Below are 20,579 nucleotides of genomic sequence, written 5' to 3' on the forward strand. Positions count from 1 at the left end.
GATAAAAAGCCAGAAACTGCAATTTGCAGACATGTTTCAGTCGGTTTGCCCCTCATCAGTGCACAGATCTCCTTTGACCGGGAGGTCACTGATTTTTAGGATTGCTACCTCCAATAGTTGGCGCTACAGTTCAAGTCATCTTCCTCTCTGAAGAGGCAATGTGAATAACTTCCCAGAGGAGCATTGCATGGCCTATAAGTCTCCTTACGCTGGCTCAAGGTTCCCTCCTTAAAGGGGTAGTCCACAACTCGAAGGTAGTCCACAACTTTATTTACAGCTGAGCACAAACTGAGTACCCCTTCGCCTTCTTCCACTGGATCTTTTCGAAACAGTCATTTTCTTTGGCGATGGTCTTGTTGCCATCGGTGACAGAGTTACCACAAAAACGTCTACGTCACAACGCGGAAATCGCAATAGTCTGTCATCTTTTTACTCAGTTTTCAAAAATAAAGTGGATGAAAATATAAGTGAGGTAAAATAAATATAACCCCCTCCTCCATTTCTGCACTTATTAAGAGCTTTTATGTTTTATCTCCCCCTCGAAACGACGTAAACAAGCGCGAACACGACGCCGCGTCAGTCACATCCGCCAGCGCCTCAGAGACGAGTTCGCGCGGCCACAGAGGTCACGTGATCCCCCGCCGTCCAATGAGAAGAGCCGCCGCTTCCAGGACCAGTTTACGCTGGTAGAAGAGATGCTTGAGAGGAAAGAAGGGGGGAGAGGGGGAGCGAGGGAGCGAGTGGGGAGAAATGACGTCAGCGGTGAGAGGGGGGGGGGGCAAGTCTACACCTTAGGGGAGGAGGTTAGCCAATCAGAGAAGATGCAGCCTCAGCCAGGGGAGGAGGTTGACCAATCGGAGGCCGGCTTTGACAGAACGTCCGCTGTGGTACATTCCTTGCAGTTCCCAGATTGGAGATAGCGCGCAGTAGGTGCGGCGGAGCAGACTCTCCATACACAGAATAACGGACGGCGGCCGGAGCGGACGATGGCGTATCCCGGATATGGAGGAGTAAGTGACGGGGGGAGACATGTGCGCCCACATGGCGGCCACAGCTGGCGCATTGTAGTGGGGTGCAGCATTCCTGGAGGCTTCACCCCATTATATGTCTTTATATGATGAATAGCGCCCCCTATACGTGCCCCCTCCAGCTCATACCCCCTTTATGGTGCCCCTCCGGCTCATTCCCCTGTGTGCCGCCCCCTCTGTGGTACCCCCTGTACGTGCCCCTCCGGCTCAGTCATGCCCCTGTGTGGTGCCCCCTCTGTGGTACCCCTTCTACGTGCCCCTACGGTTCATGCCCCTGTGTGGGGCCCCCTGTATGTGCCCCTCCAGCTCATGCCTCTCTGGGGTACCCCCTGTGTGACCCTTCGGCTCATGCCGCTGTGTGGTGCCCCCGATGTGGTCCCCCTGTACATGCCCCTTCGGCTCATGCCGCTGTGTGGTGCCCCCGATGTGGTCCCCCTGTACATGCCCCTTCGGCTCATGCCGCTGTGTGGTGCCCCCGATGTGGTCCCCCTGTACATGCCCCTTCGGCTCATGCCGCTGTGTGGTGCCCCCGATGTGGTCCCCCTGTACATGCCCCTTCGGCTCATGCCGCTGTGTGGTGCCCCCGATGTGGTCCCCCTGTACATGCCCCTTCGGCTCATGCCGCTGTGTGGTGCCCCCGATGTGGTCCCCCTGTACATGCCCCTTCGGCTCATGCCGCTGTGTGGTGCCCCCGATGTGGTCCCCCTGTACATGCCCCTTCGGCTCATGCCGCTGTGTGGTGCCCCCGATGTGGTCCCCCTGTACATGCCCCTTCGGCTCATGCCGCTGTGTGGTGCCCCCGATGTGGTCCCCCTGTACATGCCCCTTCGGCTCATGCCCCTGTGTGGTGCCCCCGATGTGGTCCCCCTGTACATGCCCCTTCGGCTCATGCCCCTGTGTGGTGCCCCTCTGTGGTACCCCCTGTACATGTCCCTCCTGCTCATGGCCCCACTGTGGTGCCCCCTATATGGTGCCCCATATATGTCCACCTCCGTCAAATGTCCCCTCTTCAGTGCCCTCCCTGTTGTATCCCTTATACATACACCTCTGGCTCGTGCCCCCTATATATCCACGTCCGTCAAATGTCTCCTCTTGGTGCCCCCTACACATGCCCCTCAGGCGAATGCCCCCACTCTGGTGCCCCCTATAAGTGCACCTTCAGCTCATGCCCTCTCTTTTAGTGCACCCTTTATGTTCCCCTGTAGCTCAGGCACCTTTTATGTACACCTTCGACTCATGTTCCCTCTTTAGTGCACCCTTAGTCATCCTGCAGCTTATGCCCCCTATACGTGCACCACCGGCTCATGTCCCCGCTTGGGTGCCCCCTATTTGTGCACCTCCAGTTCATGCCCCCTCTTTCGTGCACAGTTTATGTCCCCCTGCAGCTCATGCCCCCTCTTGGGTGCACCCTATACTTGCATCTCTGGTTCATGCCCCCTATACGTGCACCTTCGGCCGGTCACCCCCATTAGGTTACCAGCAGATGACTGTGGTCCCATCACAGTCTTGTATCTAATAATGTGATCGGATTGCAACTTCAAACGTGACACAAGCACCAACGCCGCCTAAGAATCCGAACCTGCCAGAAACTCACACGTTGCACCAGACGTTCTTGCATCGACCAATTTGCAACAAGCATATTACAGAAAGTCCGACTGGCTCTGACTTTGGACATCTTGCTTGTCACAGTGCCTTGTGACCCTGTTACACTTCGATGTTACTGCATGCAGCTCTCTTTGTCTTTGACGACCTGTATCGCTGCCAAAGTCAGTGTCAGTGTGTAGGCCCAGCCCAGGCGCAGGTCCCGATGGGAGAGCACTCATCTATATGACTGAGAATGGAGAGCAGGCTCCATTCATTAACTTCTATGGGAGTCCTGAAAATTGGACATTGATGGATAAGCTGTAAGGCTGCTCTCACATGAGTGTACACTTGAACGAGTGTTATCTGATGTTTTATCGGCTAACCCTCGGTCCAACCTACATCCAATGGCACAGTGCCGACCAGTGGAGATTGAATGGCGTGCACCCATACAAGTCTATGGGTGTGAAAATCATCGACCTGCACTCGGATGACTTCTGAGTGCAGTCAGTCCAATTTCCAAGGACTCGCAGAATGGAGACATTTTGTTCTCCTTGTCCTGTTTGTGTGCTCCAATTCTCTCATGCAAGAGAATCTGCTCACACTAAGCTGACACTCTGATCATAGTTTGATTCGAGTGTCATTACCATAACTGATCCAATCTTTCGAGAGAATCTATGGCCTTGTGAGTCCAGCCTACATGTCCAAGATGGAAAGATCCTTTTAAAGGGCTGTTTCGCTCCAGTTCTGCCAAGGAATTGTAGTGAGAAGAACACACACTCTGCAGCCTTTCTATAAGGGTGTCCTCACCTGTAGGTGTTCTGAATGTGCGGCTGAAAACCACGTGGTAGAAATCCCCTGGAATCAGACCAGAATAATTGTTGACTGCTGAAATGCCCCTATAATGATAGCCTGCCAGTTGCCATAAATGTCGAATTTTATTTATCTGAAATGCCACTGAGCACCTGAATCTTATTGTTCCTTTACTTTTTTGTTCCTGAGATATGTCCTTCTATAGCAGGGGTCGAGAACCTTTTTGGCTGAGAGAGCCATGAACGCAACATATTTTAAAATGTGAACCAGGGGGGAGCGGCTCAGAAGGTCCCAGGAGGCAGGGTAAGCGATGCTGCGGTCACGGAAGAGGGGATGTCACAGCTCAAGAGGGTCAGAGTGCGGAGGGTCAGCGATACTGCTACGGGTTTGTGGGATGTCTCAGCGGCGAGCGCGATTGATATGCCGGCGAGCTCGGAAGAGGGGGGTGTCGTGTGCGGCAGCGAAGGGTCAGCGATACTGCGGGCTCGTGGGGTGTCGCGGCAGCGAGGACCATTGATCTGCCAATTGGCTGCTTTGAATCTCCCGCAGTTGACGAAATCGACTTCAAGAAAATGGCTGTTGCGTCTTTGCAGATCGATGCGATGGACTTCAAGAAAATGGCCGCTGAGTCCTATCTGCGCACACGCCCCTTCCGCGGCCATTTTCTTGAAGTTGATCTAGTAAACTACGGGAGAGTCAAAGCAGTCTGCCGGCCTGCTCACCGCCACAACACTCCACAAGCCCGCAGTATCGCTGACCTTGCGCCACAACTGCCACACCGGTAAGCCATATGCGGTTTGTAAGATGCACACCCGTTTTCCCCCAGTTTTGGGGGGGAAACAAAGGCATCTTACAAACCGGAAAATACGGGATTTACTTTTATTAAAGATTTGTCTGCGAGCCAGATGCAGCCATCAAAAGAGCCACATCTGGCTCGTGAGCCATAGGTTCCCAACCCCTGTTCTATAGCAATGTAGTCTTGATGGCTAAGAAGGGGGGAATTGTACTGAAAACAACCATAAAGAAAAGTTTAGCGCGACACCCACTTGGCTACAATAACATAATTATATATAGGGAATAGTCGGCCATATGAATGGATGGGTGCATGAACTAAAGAAAAATAAACCAGATTCAGGAGAAAAGTGACCTTCACACCAAGTGAAAATAGTTGTGCTGCTTTCACACATCCAGTTTTTGCCGTCAGGCACAATCCGGCAAAAAACGGATAAAAGGGATCCATCGCCAGATCCGTTTATTCCTCATTGAATTGTATTAGCGCTGGATTGTGTCTGATGCCCTTGCGTTGCATCTGTCGTGCACCGGATCCGGCGAAATTTCTGTGTCCAGCTGCTGGAAATGACGCAGCATGCAACATTTTTTGGCTGCGGCAAAAAATCGGACCGTGCCGGATCCGGCCCTGTCCGGCGTCATGTACAATGAAAGCCTATGGGTGCCGGATCCATCATAATGCGGCAAAAAACGTATTACAGCGACGGATTGCGTTTTTTTTCTACTGAGTATGCTCAGTAGCACAACGGATCCGTCCAAAAACTGAAGGAACTGATGGAAAAAACTGATGCAACGGATCAATTTTTTTCGCCGGATTGTGCCTTGCAGCAAAAACCGGATGTATGAAAGCAGCCTTACACGTTTATGGCAAGTGATGGGTCCAAGAGAACCTGTCACCAGATTAAAGGGGCCGTCGCTCAGACAACACCTTCTCAATTTGATTGTTGACACCATTAAAATAAGTTACACTTGCATCTGGGGCCGGTGACGTTCCCACTGTGTTGGCACTGCCTCTTCCGGGGCTCGTGAGGTTGTGACGACACACAAGCCCTACACTCAATCACTGCCGACTTTACTCTCCACGCCTATGAACATATCAAGTAGCATCAGTAGGAAGTGAGCAGCTGCAACTCTGACTTCTTGATATTTGAGTCTTCTGAAGGTAGAGAGGGTGAAGCCTGCGGTGATTGAGTGCAGGGCTTGAGTGACGTCACAACCGCACGAGCCCCGGGAGAGGGAGTGCCGACACTGCTAGAATCGCGCTGTATATGAGTATAAGTGATTCGTAGTGGCAAACACTCAGCTTACAAAAGGGTTGTCCGAGTAGTGGACTTCCCTTTTTAGGTGTCCAGTTTTGCTCCTATATTATTCACACTGAACCAGAGTATTTTGTTTTTTTTTTTTATTGCTTTTTTTTTTTTTTTTTGCAAGTCTACCATACAGATCCATAGATATAGGCATTTTATATTTAATGCTGACTTTGTTTTTATGGTCAACTTGTCTCTCCAGGGAGGAAGGAGGTGAACTCTAGTGCCACCTATTGGAAGTAGCAATCCTAAAGGGGGCTTTACACGCTACGATATCGCTAGCGAGCGTACCCGCCCCCGTCGTTTGTGCGTCACGGGCAAATCGCTGCCCTTGGCGCACAATATCGCTAGCACCCGTCACACGTACTTACCTGCCTAGCGACGTCGCTGTGGGCAGCGAACAACCTCTTCGTTAAGGGGGAGGTTTGTGCGACGTCACACAGTGGCCGACCAATAGAAGCGGAGGGGCGGAGAGCAGCCGCATTAAAGACACGTCCACCTCGTTGCCAGAGGATGCAGCTAAGCTGTTATTCGTCGTTCCCGGGGTGTCACACGTAGCGATGTGTGCTGCCTCAGGAACGACAAACAACCTACGTCCACAACGACCAACGAGATTTTGAAAATGAACGATGTATCAACGATCAACTATTAGGTGAGTATTTTTGATCGTTAACACTCGCTCAGAGCTGTTACGTGCAACGACGTCGCTAACGACGTGGGATGTGTGTCACGAATTCCGTGACCCCGACGACATATCGTATCAAAGGTGACTCTTTAACGAGACTGTGTCTTTATGGTTTCGCACAAGGGTAATTGTCCAGAGCGGTAAAAAAAAAACATTCCCCCCCCCCCAGGGAATCCTGTGATTCACTCCCCCTGTGGCAAAGACCATAAATATGAGCAATGAATAAAAAAGATCCATGTATCTGAAATTGTATGGCCAAAAAGTGTAATACTCAGGGGAGCGTCAGGAATAAAGTAAGAGCAGAAACTGGCCACGTTCTTTGCCGCGGGGATATTTCTTCAAGTGCCAGGCATGCTTCATCTGGCAAATGCCAACCTTCAAAGTCCACAACAAAGACATTTTTCCGTACCCTTACCCCCTGCAATATCTGGCATACTAATGCTGAGCGACTGGTGATGCCATGCAAATGCTGCAGGATAAGGAAACTGACAGCAGTAAGGTGCCGTCTGCGCTGTTACTATATTGTAGATGGTCGCTTTTACCGTTGGACTTTCCTTGTATTTAATCGCCTTCCCACCTGAATGACACCTGTGGATATATCAGGAATGTCAGAAGCTGCCCATACACGTTACCGTGATGGAAGAGGAGCTCTTTACGTTCCTGTGACAGGTAGTGATGAAGGTCTTCTTTTATGTAGCTGCTCCTTGATGCAGTAGACAGTGCCGGTTCATTAAAGGTCATGTAACTTGTGTGCATCAGGTCAAGACCCTACATAACTTGAATTTGGGCACATTTTTTGTGAAAATCTTTGGACCAATACTGGCCTGAGCTCCCAACGTAACTTTCCCATAACTTTCGTACTGTGAAGATGTCCTGGCCCCGCCTCTGGTGACGGCTACCCTTCAAATCCTCCTAAATCCGTATCTGAGGAGGCCCTTATCTACACTCAGGACTTTCCTCTATTAGCTATGAACCTATGTACAAAGTGGTTCCCATTTGGCTTCGTCAGCATCAAATTCTTTAGACTTGTGGTCTGTTACAGATATTGTGTTTTGTGTTGTTTTCTCTCTCCCCTTCAAAGAAGTTGGTCGGCACAGAATGACTGTTAAAGGGAACCAGTAAGATGCAGTATGCACTCAGTACCACGAGCAGTTGTGGGTGCATATTGCTAATCCCTGCCTAACCGCCCCTGTATCTAGTAGCATAGATAAAGAGATCTTTAGAAAAAGTCTTTCTAAGATCCTTTATGATATGCTAATGAGCACAGGGAATAGTCACTGGGACATTATTTCCCACTGTCATTCCACCCTCTTAGCATTGAAACAACAAAGAGCCAGCACCAATGTGCACTAAGGCATCAAATATTCCAAACTGCATTATAAAAAAATTTTTTTGAGATTTTTGGCAAAAAATTGCAATTTCTTGAGCTGCTTCGCCACGTCACGGCAAATCTCATTTGAAGCAGTCCTACACTAAAATATTTTTATAAAATGTGCCATGCGGCCTCACACATGAATAACAGAACTGCTCTCAGCAGCACTCACCTGGTCTATTGCAGTCCCGTACCCATGACTGAGTCACGGTTGTGGGCGGGACAGGTCCAAGCAAATGCTGCATGAAGTATATATATAGCCTGTGGACAAAGCCTGATGACCCAATGTGAACAGTCACCAAACGCCAAAATCTATACAGATGGAATACATCCCAAATTGGGGTGCATAGCAAGGTGGAGGTCAACCACCGACCAATTCAACAAAGAAACAACAAAGAGCCAGCACCAATGTGCACTAAGGCATCAAATATTCCAAACTGCATTATAAAAAAATTTTTTTGAGATTTTTGGCAAAAAATTGCAATTTCTTGAGCTGCTTCGCCACGTCACGGCAAATCTCATTTGAAGCAGTCCTACACTAAAATATTTTTATAAAATGTGCCATGCGGCCTCACACATGAATAACAGAACTGCTCTCAGCAGCACTCACCTGGTCTATTGCAGTCCCGTACCCATGACTGAGTCACGGTTGTGGGCGGGACAGGTCCAAGCAAATGCTGCATGAAGTATATATATAGCCTGTGGACAAAGCCTGATGACCCAATGTGAACAGTCACCAAACGCCAAAATCTATACAGATGGAATACATCCCAAATTGGGGTGCATAGCAAGGTGGAGGTCAACCACCGACCAATTCAACAAAGAAACAACAAAGAGCCAGCACCAATGTGCACTAAGGCATCAAATATTCCAAACTGCATTATAAAAAAATTTTTTTGAGATTTTTGGCAAAAAATTGCAATTTCTTGAGCTGCTTCGCCACGTCACGGCAAATCTCATTTGAAGCAGTCCTACACTAAAATATTTTTATAAAATGTGCCATGCGGCCTCACACATGAATAACAGAACTGCTCTCAGCAGCACTCACCTGGTCTATTGCAGTCCCGTACCCATGACTGAGTCACGGTTGTGGGCGGGACAGGTCCAAGCAAATGCTGCATGAAGTATATATATAGCCTGTGGACAAAGCCTGATGACCCAATGTGAACAGTCACCAAACGCCAAAATCTATACAGATGGAATACATCCCAAATTGGGGTGCATAGCAAGGTGGAGGTCAACCACCGACCAATTCAACAAAGAAACAACAAAGAGCCAGCACCAATGTGCACTAAGGCATCAAATATTCCAAACTGCATTATAAAAAAATTTTTTTGAGATTTTTGGCAAAAAATTGCAATTTCTTAAGCTGCTTCGCCACGTCACGGCAAATCTCATTTGAAGCAGTCCTACACTAAAATATTTTTATAAAATGTGCCATGCGGCCTCACACATGAATAACAGAACTGCTCTCAGCAGCACTCACCTGGTCTATTGCAGTCCCGTACCCATGACTGAGTCACGGTTGTGGGCGGGACAGGTCCAAGCAAATGCTGCATGAAGTATATATATAGCCTGTGGACAAAGCCTGATGACCCAATGTGAACAGTCACCAAACGCCAAAATCTATACAGATGGAATACATCCCAAATTGGGGTGCATAGCAAGGTGGAGGTCAACCACCGACCAATTCAACAAAGAAACAACAAAGAGCCAGCACCAATGTGCACTAAGGCATCAAATATTCCAAACTGCATTATAAAAAAATTTTTTTGAGATTTTTGGCAAAAAATTGCAATTTCTTGAGCTGCTTCGCCACGTCACGGCAAATCTCATTTGAAGCAGTCCTACACTAAAATATTTTTATAAAATGTGCCATGCGGCCTCACACATGAATAACAGAACTGCTCTCAGCAGCACTCACCTGGTCTATTGCAGTCCCGTACCCATGACTGAGTCACGGTTGTGGGCGGGACAGGTCCAAGCAAATGCTGCATGAAGTATATATATAGCCTGTGGACAAAGCCTGATGACCCAATGTGAACAGTCACCAAACGCCAAAATCTATACAGATGGAATACATCCCAAATTGGGGTGCATAGCAAGGTGGAGGTCAACCACCGACCAATTCAACAAAGAAACAACAAAGAGCCAGCACCAATGTGCACTAAGGCATCAAATATTCCAAACTGCATTATAAAAAAATTTTTTTGAGATTTTTGGCAAAAAATTGCAATTTCTTAAGCTGCTTCGCCACGTCACGGCAAATCTCATTTGAAGCAGTCCTACACTAAAATATTTTTATAAAATGTGCCATGCGGCCTCACACATGAATAACAGAACTGCTCTCAGCAGCACTCACCTGGTCTATTGCAGTCCCGTACCCATGACTGAGTCACGGTTGTGGGCGGGACAGGTCCAAGCAAATGCTGCATGAAGTATATATATAGCCTGTGGACAAAGCCTGATGACCCAATGTGAACAGTCACCAAACGCCAAAATCTATACAGATGGAATACATCCCAAATTGGGGTGCATAGCAAGGTGGAGGTCAACCACCGACCAATTCAACAAAGAAACAACAAAGAGCCAGCACCAATGTGCACTAAGGCATCAAATATTCCAAACTGCATTATAAAAAAATTTTTTTGAGATTTTTGGCAAAAAATTGCAATTTCTTGAGCTGCTTCGCCACGTCACGGCAAATCTCATTTGAAGCAGTCCTACACTAAAATATTTTTATAAAATGTGCCATGCGGCCTCACACATGAATAACAGAACTGCTCTCAGCAGCACTCACCTGGTCTATTGCAGTCCCGTACCCATGACTGAGTCACGGTTGTGGGCGGGACAGGTCCAAGCAAATGCTGCATGAAGTATATATATAGCCTGTGGACAAAGCCTGATGACCCAATGTGAACAGTCACCAAACGCCAAAATCTATACAGATGGAATACATCCCAAATTGGGGTGCATAGCAAGGTGGAGGTCAACCACCGACCAATTCAACAAAGAAACAACAAAGAGCCAGCACCAATGTGCACTAAGGCATCAAATATTCCAAACTGCATTATAAAAAAATTTTTTTGAGATTTTTGGCAAAAAATTGCAATTTCTTGAGCTGCTTCGCCACGTCACGGCAAATCTCATTTGAAGCAGTCCTACACTAAAATATTTTTATAAAATGTGCCATGCGGCCTCACACATGAATAACAGAACTGCTCTCAGCAGCACTCACCTGGTCTATTGCAGTCCCGTACCCATGACTGAGTCACGGTTGTGGGCGGGACAGGTCCAAGCAAATGCTGCATGAAGTATATATATAGCCTGTGGACAAAGCCTGATGACCCAATGTGAACAGTCACCAAACGCCAAAATCTATACAGATGGAATACATCCCAAATTGGGGTGCATAGCAAGGTGGAGGTCAACCACCGACCAATTCAACAAAGAAACAACAAAGAGCCAGCACCAATGTGCACTAAGGCATCAAATATTCCAAACTGCATTATAAAAAAATTTTTTTGAGATTTTTGGCAAAAAATTGCAATTTCTTGAGCTGCTTCGCCACGTCACGGCAAATCTCATTTGAAGCAGTCCTACACTAAAATATTTTTATAAAATGTGCCATGCGGCCTCACACATGAATAACAGAACTGCTCTCAGCAGCACTCACCTGGTCTATTGCAGTCCCGTACCCATGACTGAGTCACGGTTGTGGGCGGGACAGGTCCAAGCAAATGCTGCATGAAGTATATATATAGCCTGTGGACAAAGCCTGATGACCCAATGTGAACAGTCACCAAACGCCAAAATCTATACAGATGGAATACATCCCAAATTGGGGTGCATAGCAAGGTGGAGGTCAACCACCGACCAATTCAACAAAGAAACAACAAAGAGCCAGCACCAATGTGCACTAAGGCATCAAATATTCCAAACTGCATTATAAAAAAATTTTTTTGAGATTTTTGGCAAAAAATTGCAATTTCTTGAGCTGCTTCGCCACGTCACGGCAAATCTCATTTGAAGCAGTCCTACACTAAAATATTTTTATAAAATGTGCCATGCGGCCTCACACATGAATAACAGAACTGCTCTCAGCAGCACTCACCTGGTCTATTGCAGTCCCGTACCCATGACTGAGTCACGGTTGTGGGCGGGACAGGTCCAAGCAAATGCTGCATGAAGTATATATATAGCCTGTGGACAAAGCCTGATGACCCAATGTGAACAGTCACCAAACGCCAAAATCTATACAGATGGAATACATCCCAAATTGGGGTGCATAGCAAGGTGGAGGTCAACCACCGACCAATTCAACAAAGAAACAACAAAGAGCCAGCACCAATGTGCACTAAGGCATCAAATATTCCAAACTGCATTATAAAAAAATTTTTTTGAGATTTTTGGCAAAAAATTGCAATTTCTTGAGCTGCTTCGCCACGTCACGGCAAATCTCATTTGAAGCAGTCCTACACTAAAATATTTTTATAAAATGTGCCATGCGGCCTCACACATGAATAACAGAACTGCTCTCAGCAGCACTCACCTGGTCTATTGCAGTCCCGTACCCATGACTGAGTCACGGTTGTGGGCGGGACAGGTCCAAGCAAATGCTGCATGAAGTATATATATAGCCTGTGGACAAAGCCTGATGACCCAATGTGAACAGTCACCAAACGCCAAAATCTATACAGATGGAATACATCCCAAATTGGGGTGCATAGCAAGGTGGAGGTCAACCACCGACCAATTCAACAAAGAAACAACAAAGAGCCAGCACCAATGTGCACTAAGGCATCAAATATTCCAAACTGCATTATAAAAAAATTTTTTTGAGATTTTTGGCAAAAAATTGCAATTTCTTGAGCTGCTTCGCCACGTCACGGCAAATCTCATTTGAAGCAGTCCTACACTAAAATATTTTTATAAAATGTGCCATGCGGCCTCACACATGAATAACAGAACTGCTCTCACCCTCTTAGCATTGTAGCTCGCCCACAGGGGTGTACTAACATGCTATTCAATGCCCATTGCCCATCGTCATCATTGGCAGTGATGCGCGTACCTGTATCTGTTGTCACCGCCTCAGAATGCCGAGCTTAGGGTCAGTGCGCATGGTTCAGAAGTCCCGACACTTCCTGTCATGCACATTAGACCTCTGTGGAGTCAGGACGTGTACACCCGGCTTCGTAGTGCACATGACCGTCAGTGCTGGGACTTCTGATCCATGCGCACTGACCCTAAGCTTGGCATCTGAGGCGGTGCATTGGACACAGGTACACGCGTCACTGCTGATGATGACGCTGGGCAGTAGGCATTGAGTAGCATGTTAGTACACCCCTGTGGGCGTGCTAACATGCTAAGAGGGCGGAATGAGAGCAGAAACTAATGCCCTTGCGACTAGTCCCTGCGCTCATTAGCATATCATAAAGGATCTTTAGAATTACTTTTTCTAAAGATCTCTTTATGCTATTAGATACCGGGGCGGTTATGCAGGGATTAACAATATACAGTACACCCAGAACTGCTCGTGGTTTTGGGTGCATATCGGACTTGATAAGTTCCCTTTAAAAGTATATACCGGTGCTCGGTGCATCATGGTGGGGCCTAACATTTATGTGTATTACCCCACCTACTTGTTTTCCATCTATCTCCATCCTCTTTTGTCTCTATAAAGCCCAAACTGTCAATCAAAAAGGGGGGCAGTGGATATAGAAATTGAGTAGGTGGGACGGTGCTCTGTAGCTTCGGCCATGGTATGGGTGCTCAGGCATCTATACTTGGATTGTGCAGACAGATTTCCTTTAACATGGTAATACATCCTATGTCTTATCCACATGCAATCTGCTAGACATGAGTGACCAGCTTTTATTAACATTTTTTATTTTTTTTTTCTGTTGGCCGAACTCCATCTTTCCCTTTCCCTCCATACGTATGTATACCTAGCGCATAGAAAGAAAGGAATAGGCCTCTGCTGGTGGCAGAGTATCTCACTTGTGAATAAAAGGGTCATTTATGTTGAAATCCAACTTTGTTACATCTGCCATCTAGCGACACTTACATGCAAAGTTCATCTTGGGCACTATTCACATGTTTGTTTTTGGGATCCACCGGATTCCATTTAGCCCCTTCCAGACGTCTGTGTTTAATCAGGTACAAGTCGCATGTATAGGTACGGTCATGCGTGTGACATCTGTGTTTGCATACGTGTGAAATCAGTGTGACATGTACCGGAGAAAACACGGGTCTTTGAAATAAAAAGATTTTCTATATTTACCTGTATCCAGCGCTGTTTTCTTCGGCTCGGCTGCCTTTTGCTTCTGAGCCCCACTCATTATATTCATTGATTATTCACTGCACTGAGGACCTGGAAACCGGAGCATCGCGGGGACAGCATTGCAAGCCGGGTAAAGTCCTGGGACTGTCGTCACATCTAATGGATGCTGCAGTTCTGTCTGGCTGTTGGCTGATACTGTTAGGCTGGGAGGCTCCAAATAACGTGGGTCTCCCCAGCCTGAGAATACCAGCCAGCAGCTGTGAGGCTTTTTCTTGGCTAGTATCAAAATTGGGGGGGACCACACGCCGTTTTTAAAAACTATTTATTGTACTGTACGATATGGACCCGCCCACCGGCGGCTGTGATTGGTTGCAGTCAGACAGCTGTTAGTCAGCGTGGGGCCGTGTCTGACTGCAACCAATCACAGGCGCTGGTGAGCAGGGAAGCAGTGAATATGAAATGAGCCTAATGAGCGGCCGGCTATGGAAGAACAAAGAGCCGCCGCGGGAGCAGTGTGACAGCCGCCCCGGTGATCGGTGAGTATGTAGCACTTACTCCTACCCCTTTGCGCCGGATTCTGTTCCCCATAGACCTTATATGGGGACCAGCATCTGGCCAGTTTCCCTGGATTGTATGTAACTGCTTCCTTTTTTTTTTTTTTTTTTGTGGTCCGCAAAAAAATGGAAGACACACGGACCGTGAACAGGACGGATATGGTTGTCACACGGATGCATCTGTAGAAAAACAGGACCAATTGTTGCAGACCGCAAAAACGCAACGGTTGTGTGAATGTAGCCTTAGGGAAAGCTAAAGGCCCATTCAAATAAATGTTTTTTGTAAATGAATGTTTTATTTCCGAAACAAATATAGACTGACGTTAACAGAGCCTAATGTGTACAAGCATCTTAAAGTGCTTTGTCCAACATTAAAATATATATTTTTAGCTACCGATTGATTTAAAATAAGGAACGGAGGCATGGTCCTCTTTCAGCGCCCCTTCAGTTTCAGCGCGTCCCGCTCTGGAGGTCTATGCCGACTCCGGAAGCAACGTCTGCTCCTTTTTGGAAGTCAAAGCACCGCTGCAGCCTGTCATTGGTGGCAGCGGTCAGGTAACTTAACAAGCGGGTCATCGGAGGAACATTTTACTGTTGGACAACCCCTTTTAGTTAGGAATTATCCTATTGGGGTCAATTTTTTAAAAACGTATGTTTAATATTTATAGCCCAAAAATCTCACCATAGAAAATCCCAACAGCTTATATCACACTATCATTATGTATACCTCTGCCGCTTTATGTGAACATCCTCTGGGTTTTCCATCCCTGCTCCATGACCTCAGTCTTTATATACGGACTCTCTAGGAAATTCCGATTGATGGATGTAATGATTCAGCAGTTGGGCTGAGTAACCCGACACAATCTGCAAATTTCACGCATATTTACCCAGGCAGCCCCACCCGCACAGTGCTCCTATGTGAATACTCTCGTCATGTGTGTAGAAATGAAGCTTCACCACCAAAATCAATTTAGAGAACTTCCCTCTTTCTGACAATTGGAGCAGTTCCCATTTGTGGAATCCCCACTGATTAATGGAAAACCCCTTTAATTCCCCCCCCCCCCCCCCCCCGAAAAAAAGCAAAATGTAAACATAAATTTGTGTAATATTGTTTGTTTTTTTTTTTACAAGACAAAAAAAAGTTAGTGGAGAGTGGTATCAGTTCAATTATGTAGTAAAATAGCCCCCGGGGTGGACAGTATTGATGTGTCCATATAGTTTAGCGTTCCCTGAAGCTAATATAGCAGAATTTGCATATCACTACGTCCATCACTGTGTCTGATGAGGGACTGACCCCTGAAACGCTCTTAGATTGTGAGCATGAACGGCACAGCTCTAGTTTAGCGCAGCATTCTCTACTTGGAGATCATTTGGTCAGAGCACACACAGCGGGGCACGCGATCGGACATGAGCTTTCATCTCCTTCCTCCTGTGCTGACCACTTCTGATGAAAAGCCTTTTGAGTGATCAGTAGGTGTCTCAAGATCCAGACCCTTCACCATTCTGCACAGCATTAAAGGGCCCACAAAATATAACTTTTAGTGAAAAGTTCTTTACGGGACACTCCTGCAAAGCTGATATAGCCTTATGCTCTGTGTAGGGCTTGAGAGGCTGGTGCATAATACAGGACTCCTTTATTAAAGGGAACCTGTCAGGTCCAATATACACCCAGGACCACGAGCAGTTCTGGGTGCATATTGCTAATCCCTGCCTAACCGTCCCGGTATACAGTAGCATAGATAGAGATCTATAGAAAAAGTATTTCTAAAGATATTTTATCATATGCTAATGAGCGAGGTGCCTAGTCCCCTGGGTGTTCCCCAGCCAGTCGCCCCCATTAGCATGTTAGTACACCCCTGTGGGTGTGCTATTATGCTAATAAATACGCAGCGTCACAGGATGATCTCACTCACCTCTCCACCACCATCACGTCCAACGGGGGATTTCGACTCAGTGCGCATGACCCCTGAGTTTGGTCATGTGCACTACTTTAGTTTGAATCCAGGACGCATACACCCAAACTCCGGGGTCATGCGCACTGAGTCGAAATCCCCCGTCGGACATGATGGCGGCGGAGAGGTGAGCGAGATCATCCTGTGACGCTGCGTATTCATTAGCATGATAGCACACCCACAGGGGTATACTAACATGCTAATGGGGGCGACTGGCCAGCAGGGAACTAACGCCCAGGGGACTACTGCCCTCACTCATTTAGCATACGGTAAAAGATCTTTAGAAATACTTTTTCTAAAGATTCCTTTATCTATGCTAGTGTATACAGGGACGGTTAGGCAGGGACTGGCAATATGCACCCAGAACTGCTCGTGGTACTGGCGGCATATTGGACCAGACAGGTTCCCTTTAAAGGTGTATTTTTTCTTTTCTTTTCTTCATTGTTTCACTATATTGATGACCTTTCCTTTCTACTGGTCATTTGAATAGAAGCTGATGTGCAACGCTAAACTGTGTGAAGAAGCTGTGGTGTTCTGTTCCTTACATTATTTACATCCAGCAGAGCTGATATCAGCCGGTGGTTGGTGTGTTGGCTGTTAGTCAGTGGTCAATCTATAATGACCTATTCTAAGGATAGATAAGTATTGGACAAGTCTCTGTCATGTCCTAAGGCCCAATACACATTAGACCAATGTTGACTGAGCCCACCAAAATCGACGCGCTCGGTCTTTGTTGGTGTATTGGAGTGTCAATTGACTGATCGGGGGGAGATGTTGGTCATGTGTGTCTGATTTTCTTTCCAATTTCATTGCTCTGTTGGAGAGAATTCGTCAGCTGGCGGCTTTTTCATAGGGTGCACGGCCAAACGAGCGCTCCCGTATACAGCAGTGTCGCCTAAGGGTACTTTCACACATCCGGATTTTTGCTCTGCGGCACAATACGGCGTTCTGCAGAAAAACCGCAACCGGCTTTTGTAACGCCGATTGCGGTTTTTTTTTGCATTGACTTACATTAGTGCCGCATTGTGCCGCAGGGGCTTGCGTTCGGTCCGGTTTTTGCCGCATGCGGCAGATGTAGCCGATGCGGCGGCCGGATCGAACGTTCCCTGCAACGTTTTTTGCTCCGGCAAAAAACACCGCATCGCGCCGCATCCGGCCGCTGCGGCGCATTTTTCAATGCATCCCTATGGAGGCCGGATGCGGCGCGATGCGGAAAAAAAACGCATCCGGTCGCCGCATGCGGTATTTTCCACTGCGCATGCTCAGTAGCATGCTGCAACCGGGAAAAACCGGACCGGCCGCATGTAAAAACTTATGCAAAGGATGCGGTGTTTTCACCGCATCCCTTGCATAGTTTTCACAGCCGGATTGAGCCGCAGGGCTCAAACCGGATGTGTGAAAGTAGCCTTAGATGGCTGTCAGCCGATGTGTCTAGTCATCCATGCACTAGGTATAAGGAAGTTTATCACTTTTACTGGGGTATTTCATGGGACTTCTGTTCCTTAGGGATAAGGTGACTCTTCCAAGTGTGTGTCCTTTCCTTTCGCTGCAAGGTCTTGGACAAAAAGCCAATGTACTTGGCGCTGCCATAGGATCTTCTACATGTGTCATAGGATGGGTAAAACTAGAGGGACACATCTTGTAATATAAATCCTCGCTTCCCATCATCGCATGAAGTGACGCAGTTTCCAGTAGACGCTGGGAGTACAGTTGGATTTCTATAAAAGCTTTAATTGTTCCGATCACTTTGGTCAGAGCTGAACATGTTTCTATAAGCCATTAGGCGACTCCTATTCCTCCGGGGTATCACTAATTCATGGAGAATTGCAGAGGCTTGAATGTAATTGGCTTGGTTTATGAAAAAATAAAAAAGCTACAACATGTTTTCTGTCTAATCCGGTTCTACCACCACTTCCTTGCAACCACAAACTTAAAGGAGTTGTCCGACATAAACTCAAAAATTTTTGGTAAGCTAATCTGTGCTGTATTGTCATATAAAACGCCCCTACATTGTTATTTTGTGTTTTCTAACTTTTGTTCCTCTTAAATTCACCCTTTATTCTCTGCAGCTCTCTGTTTACATTCAGCTCCAGCAAACTGACCACTTCCTGTGCTAAACCTCCCAGTCACAGCTGGCACCGCCCGGCCTCAGTGTCCAGCCCCGCCCCCTGCACACACATTCCCTGTCAGTATTCAGCCTCAGTACTGACCTGTTATCACTACAGCATTGCAAATAACAGCCCCACATCGGGCTCTGCACCGCACACCACAACGGGCTCTGCACCGCACACCACAACGGGCTCTGCACCGCACACCACAACGGGCTCTGCACCGCACACCACAACGGGCTCTGCACCGCACACCACAACGGGCTCTGCACCGCACACCACAACGGGCTCTGCACCGCACACCACATCGGGCTCTGCACCGCACACCACATCGGGCTCTGCACCGCACACCACATCGGGCTCTGCACCGCACACCACATCGGGCTCTGCACCGCACACCACATCGGGCTCTGCACCGCACACCACATCGGGCTCTGCACCGCACACCACATCGGGCTCTGCACCGCACACCACATCGGGCTCTGCACCGCACACCACATCGGGCTCTGCACCGCACACCACATCGGGCTCTGCACCGCAGACACACACACACACACATATATGGCTCTGTACCGCACACACACACACACACACACACATATGGCTCTGTACCGCACGCGGCGCTCTGCACCGACCGCCTCCCCCATCCCCATCGGGAACACATGTAGGGAGTACATACTCACACGTCCTCGGTCCTCGTCGCTCCTGCTCGTTCGCGCGCTGTCTGTGCTCTGGCCATATCAGCACAGTAGTGACGTCACCGCTGTGCTGAAGAGAGCACAGACAGCCGGGCAGTGATGAGAAGCACTGCGCTGCTTCTCATCAGCACTTTCAAATGTACCGGCATCACAGATCACAGATGCCGGTACATTTGAATGTGCGATCCTGAGCAGGGGGCCCGGTGCTGGCGCTGACACCACGGCAGCCGCCGCCAGGCCCCTCCCCCAGGGCACGGACCCCACAGCAGTGCAGGGGGAGGTTGCGGGGAGAGTAAGAGGTGTGGGAGGGTGCAGGGAAGGGGGCGGGACTCCACACACTGTACCCGCCCAGCAGGGAGGCGACATGCTGTTCCAGATTTGCATGTCAACATGGCCCTGCCCATGTTGACATGAAATGACCGGAAGCAGCAAAATCGCGGCAGGAGCGGTCACATGACCACTCTGAGCCGGGGGAGAGGGGCTGACAGCAGGGCAGGTAAGCGGTCTCTATCTACTTACCTGCCCCAATGTAGCCCAATAGGGTAATGAAAAAAAAAGTCAAAAGAAGCCGGATAACCCCTTTAACGTTTTGTAGCTGAGGCTTCTGAAACGTCCACTTGACATTTTGTAATTCCTACATGATAGAAGGACCCTTAGGTGACCGACCATAAAGGAGACCTCTGCCCTGGACAGCATCAGAGATCATCGGTTGTGGGACACTGACATTATGTAAAGCCAGCTATACACATTAGGTTCCTGTGGGTAGATTGTGATGCTATCAGATTTCTGAATGAATTTAGAAGTTAATTGATCAGTCGCTATTAAAGATTGGTGGATTGGATAGATTCACGTGACTCCGGTCCATCAGCCATATCAGAAGTTTCTGTCTTCTGGATGGAAGGCTCGCAAACCTCTTTCCTTTTGGGATCTTCGTGGTTGGTATAAAATCATCTCTTTGGCAAACCGCAGTGTTGACGTTGTACCAACCTGGTTAATCAAAACCCACCCTGGGATTCTGGATGCTAACCGATTCGCAAGCCTCCCACCCAGTGGCCAGATACTAGTGTCCTGTCCGGTGGAAGTGATCAATTCGACCAACTCTAGTCACTAGACTTATCTTGGGAGAATTACAGGATGGGATGAAGTCCAGTTTGCTGGGTTATAATAAATTCAATCTATTATGAATCTGGAAAACACCTTTAAAGAGAAGCAGTAAGATAAATATTACAATAACCCCTTTTATAAAGTTGGGCGTTTTGGTTTGCTATGTCAATCTACCTGACCGTACACAGGAAGTATCGTTAGACGGTTTGTTCATCCATTGTCTGCTCTGTAAAATCAGTACACGTCCTATCTTGTGGGTTTGACTCGACCATTGAAGTACGTAGGGTTCAGTTAGTGCACAAGGC

General features: G+C 47.8%; 1 protein-coding gene across 1 annotated transcript in view; it reads left to right on the forward strand.

The window, feature by feature from the left end:
* Window positions 1–864: 864 nt before the first annotated feature.
* GCA (grancalcin) overlaps window positions 865–20,579 on the forward strand; it is a 66,224-nt gene continuing 46,509 nt past the window's right edge. Inside the window, exon 1 of the mRNA XM_075318842.1 lies at window positions 865–1,010. Coding sequence (XP_075174957.1) covers window positions 987–1,010 — 24 coding nt within the window. The 5' untranslated portion in view covers window positions 865–986. The remainder of the gene's footprint in view (window positions 1,011–20,579) is intronic.

Source organism: Anomaloglossus baeobatrachus, chromosome 7, assembly GCF_048569485.1.
Source record: "Anomaloglossus baeobatrachus isolate aAnoBae1 chromosome 7, aAnoBae1.hap1, whole genome shotgun sequence".
Taxonomy (NCBI): Eukaryota; Metazoa; Chordata; class Amphibia; order Anura; family Aromobatidae; genus Anomaloglossus; species Anomaloglossus baeobatrachus.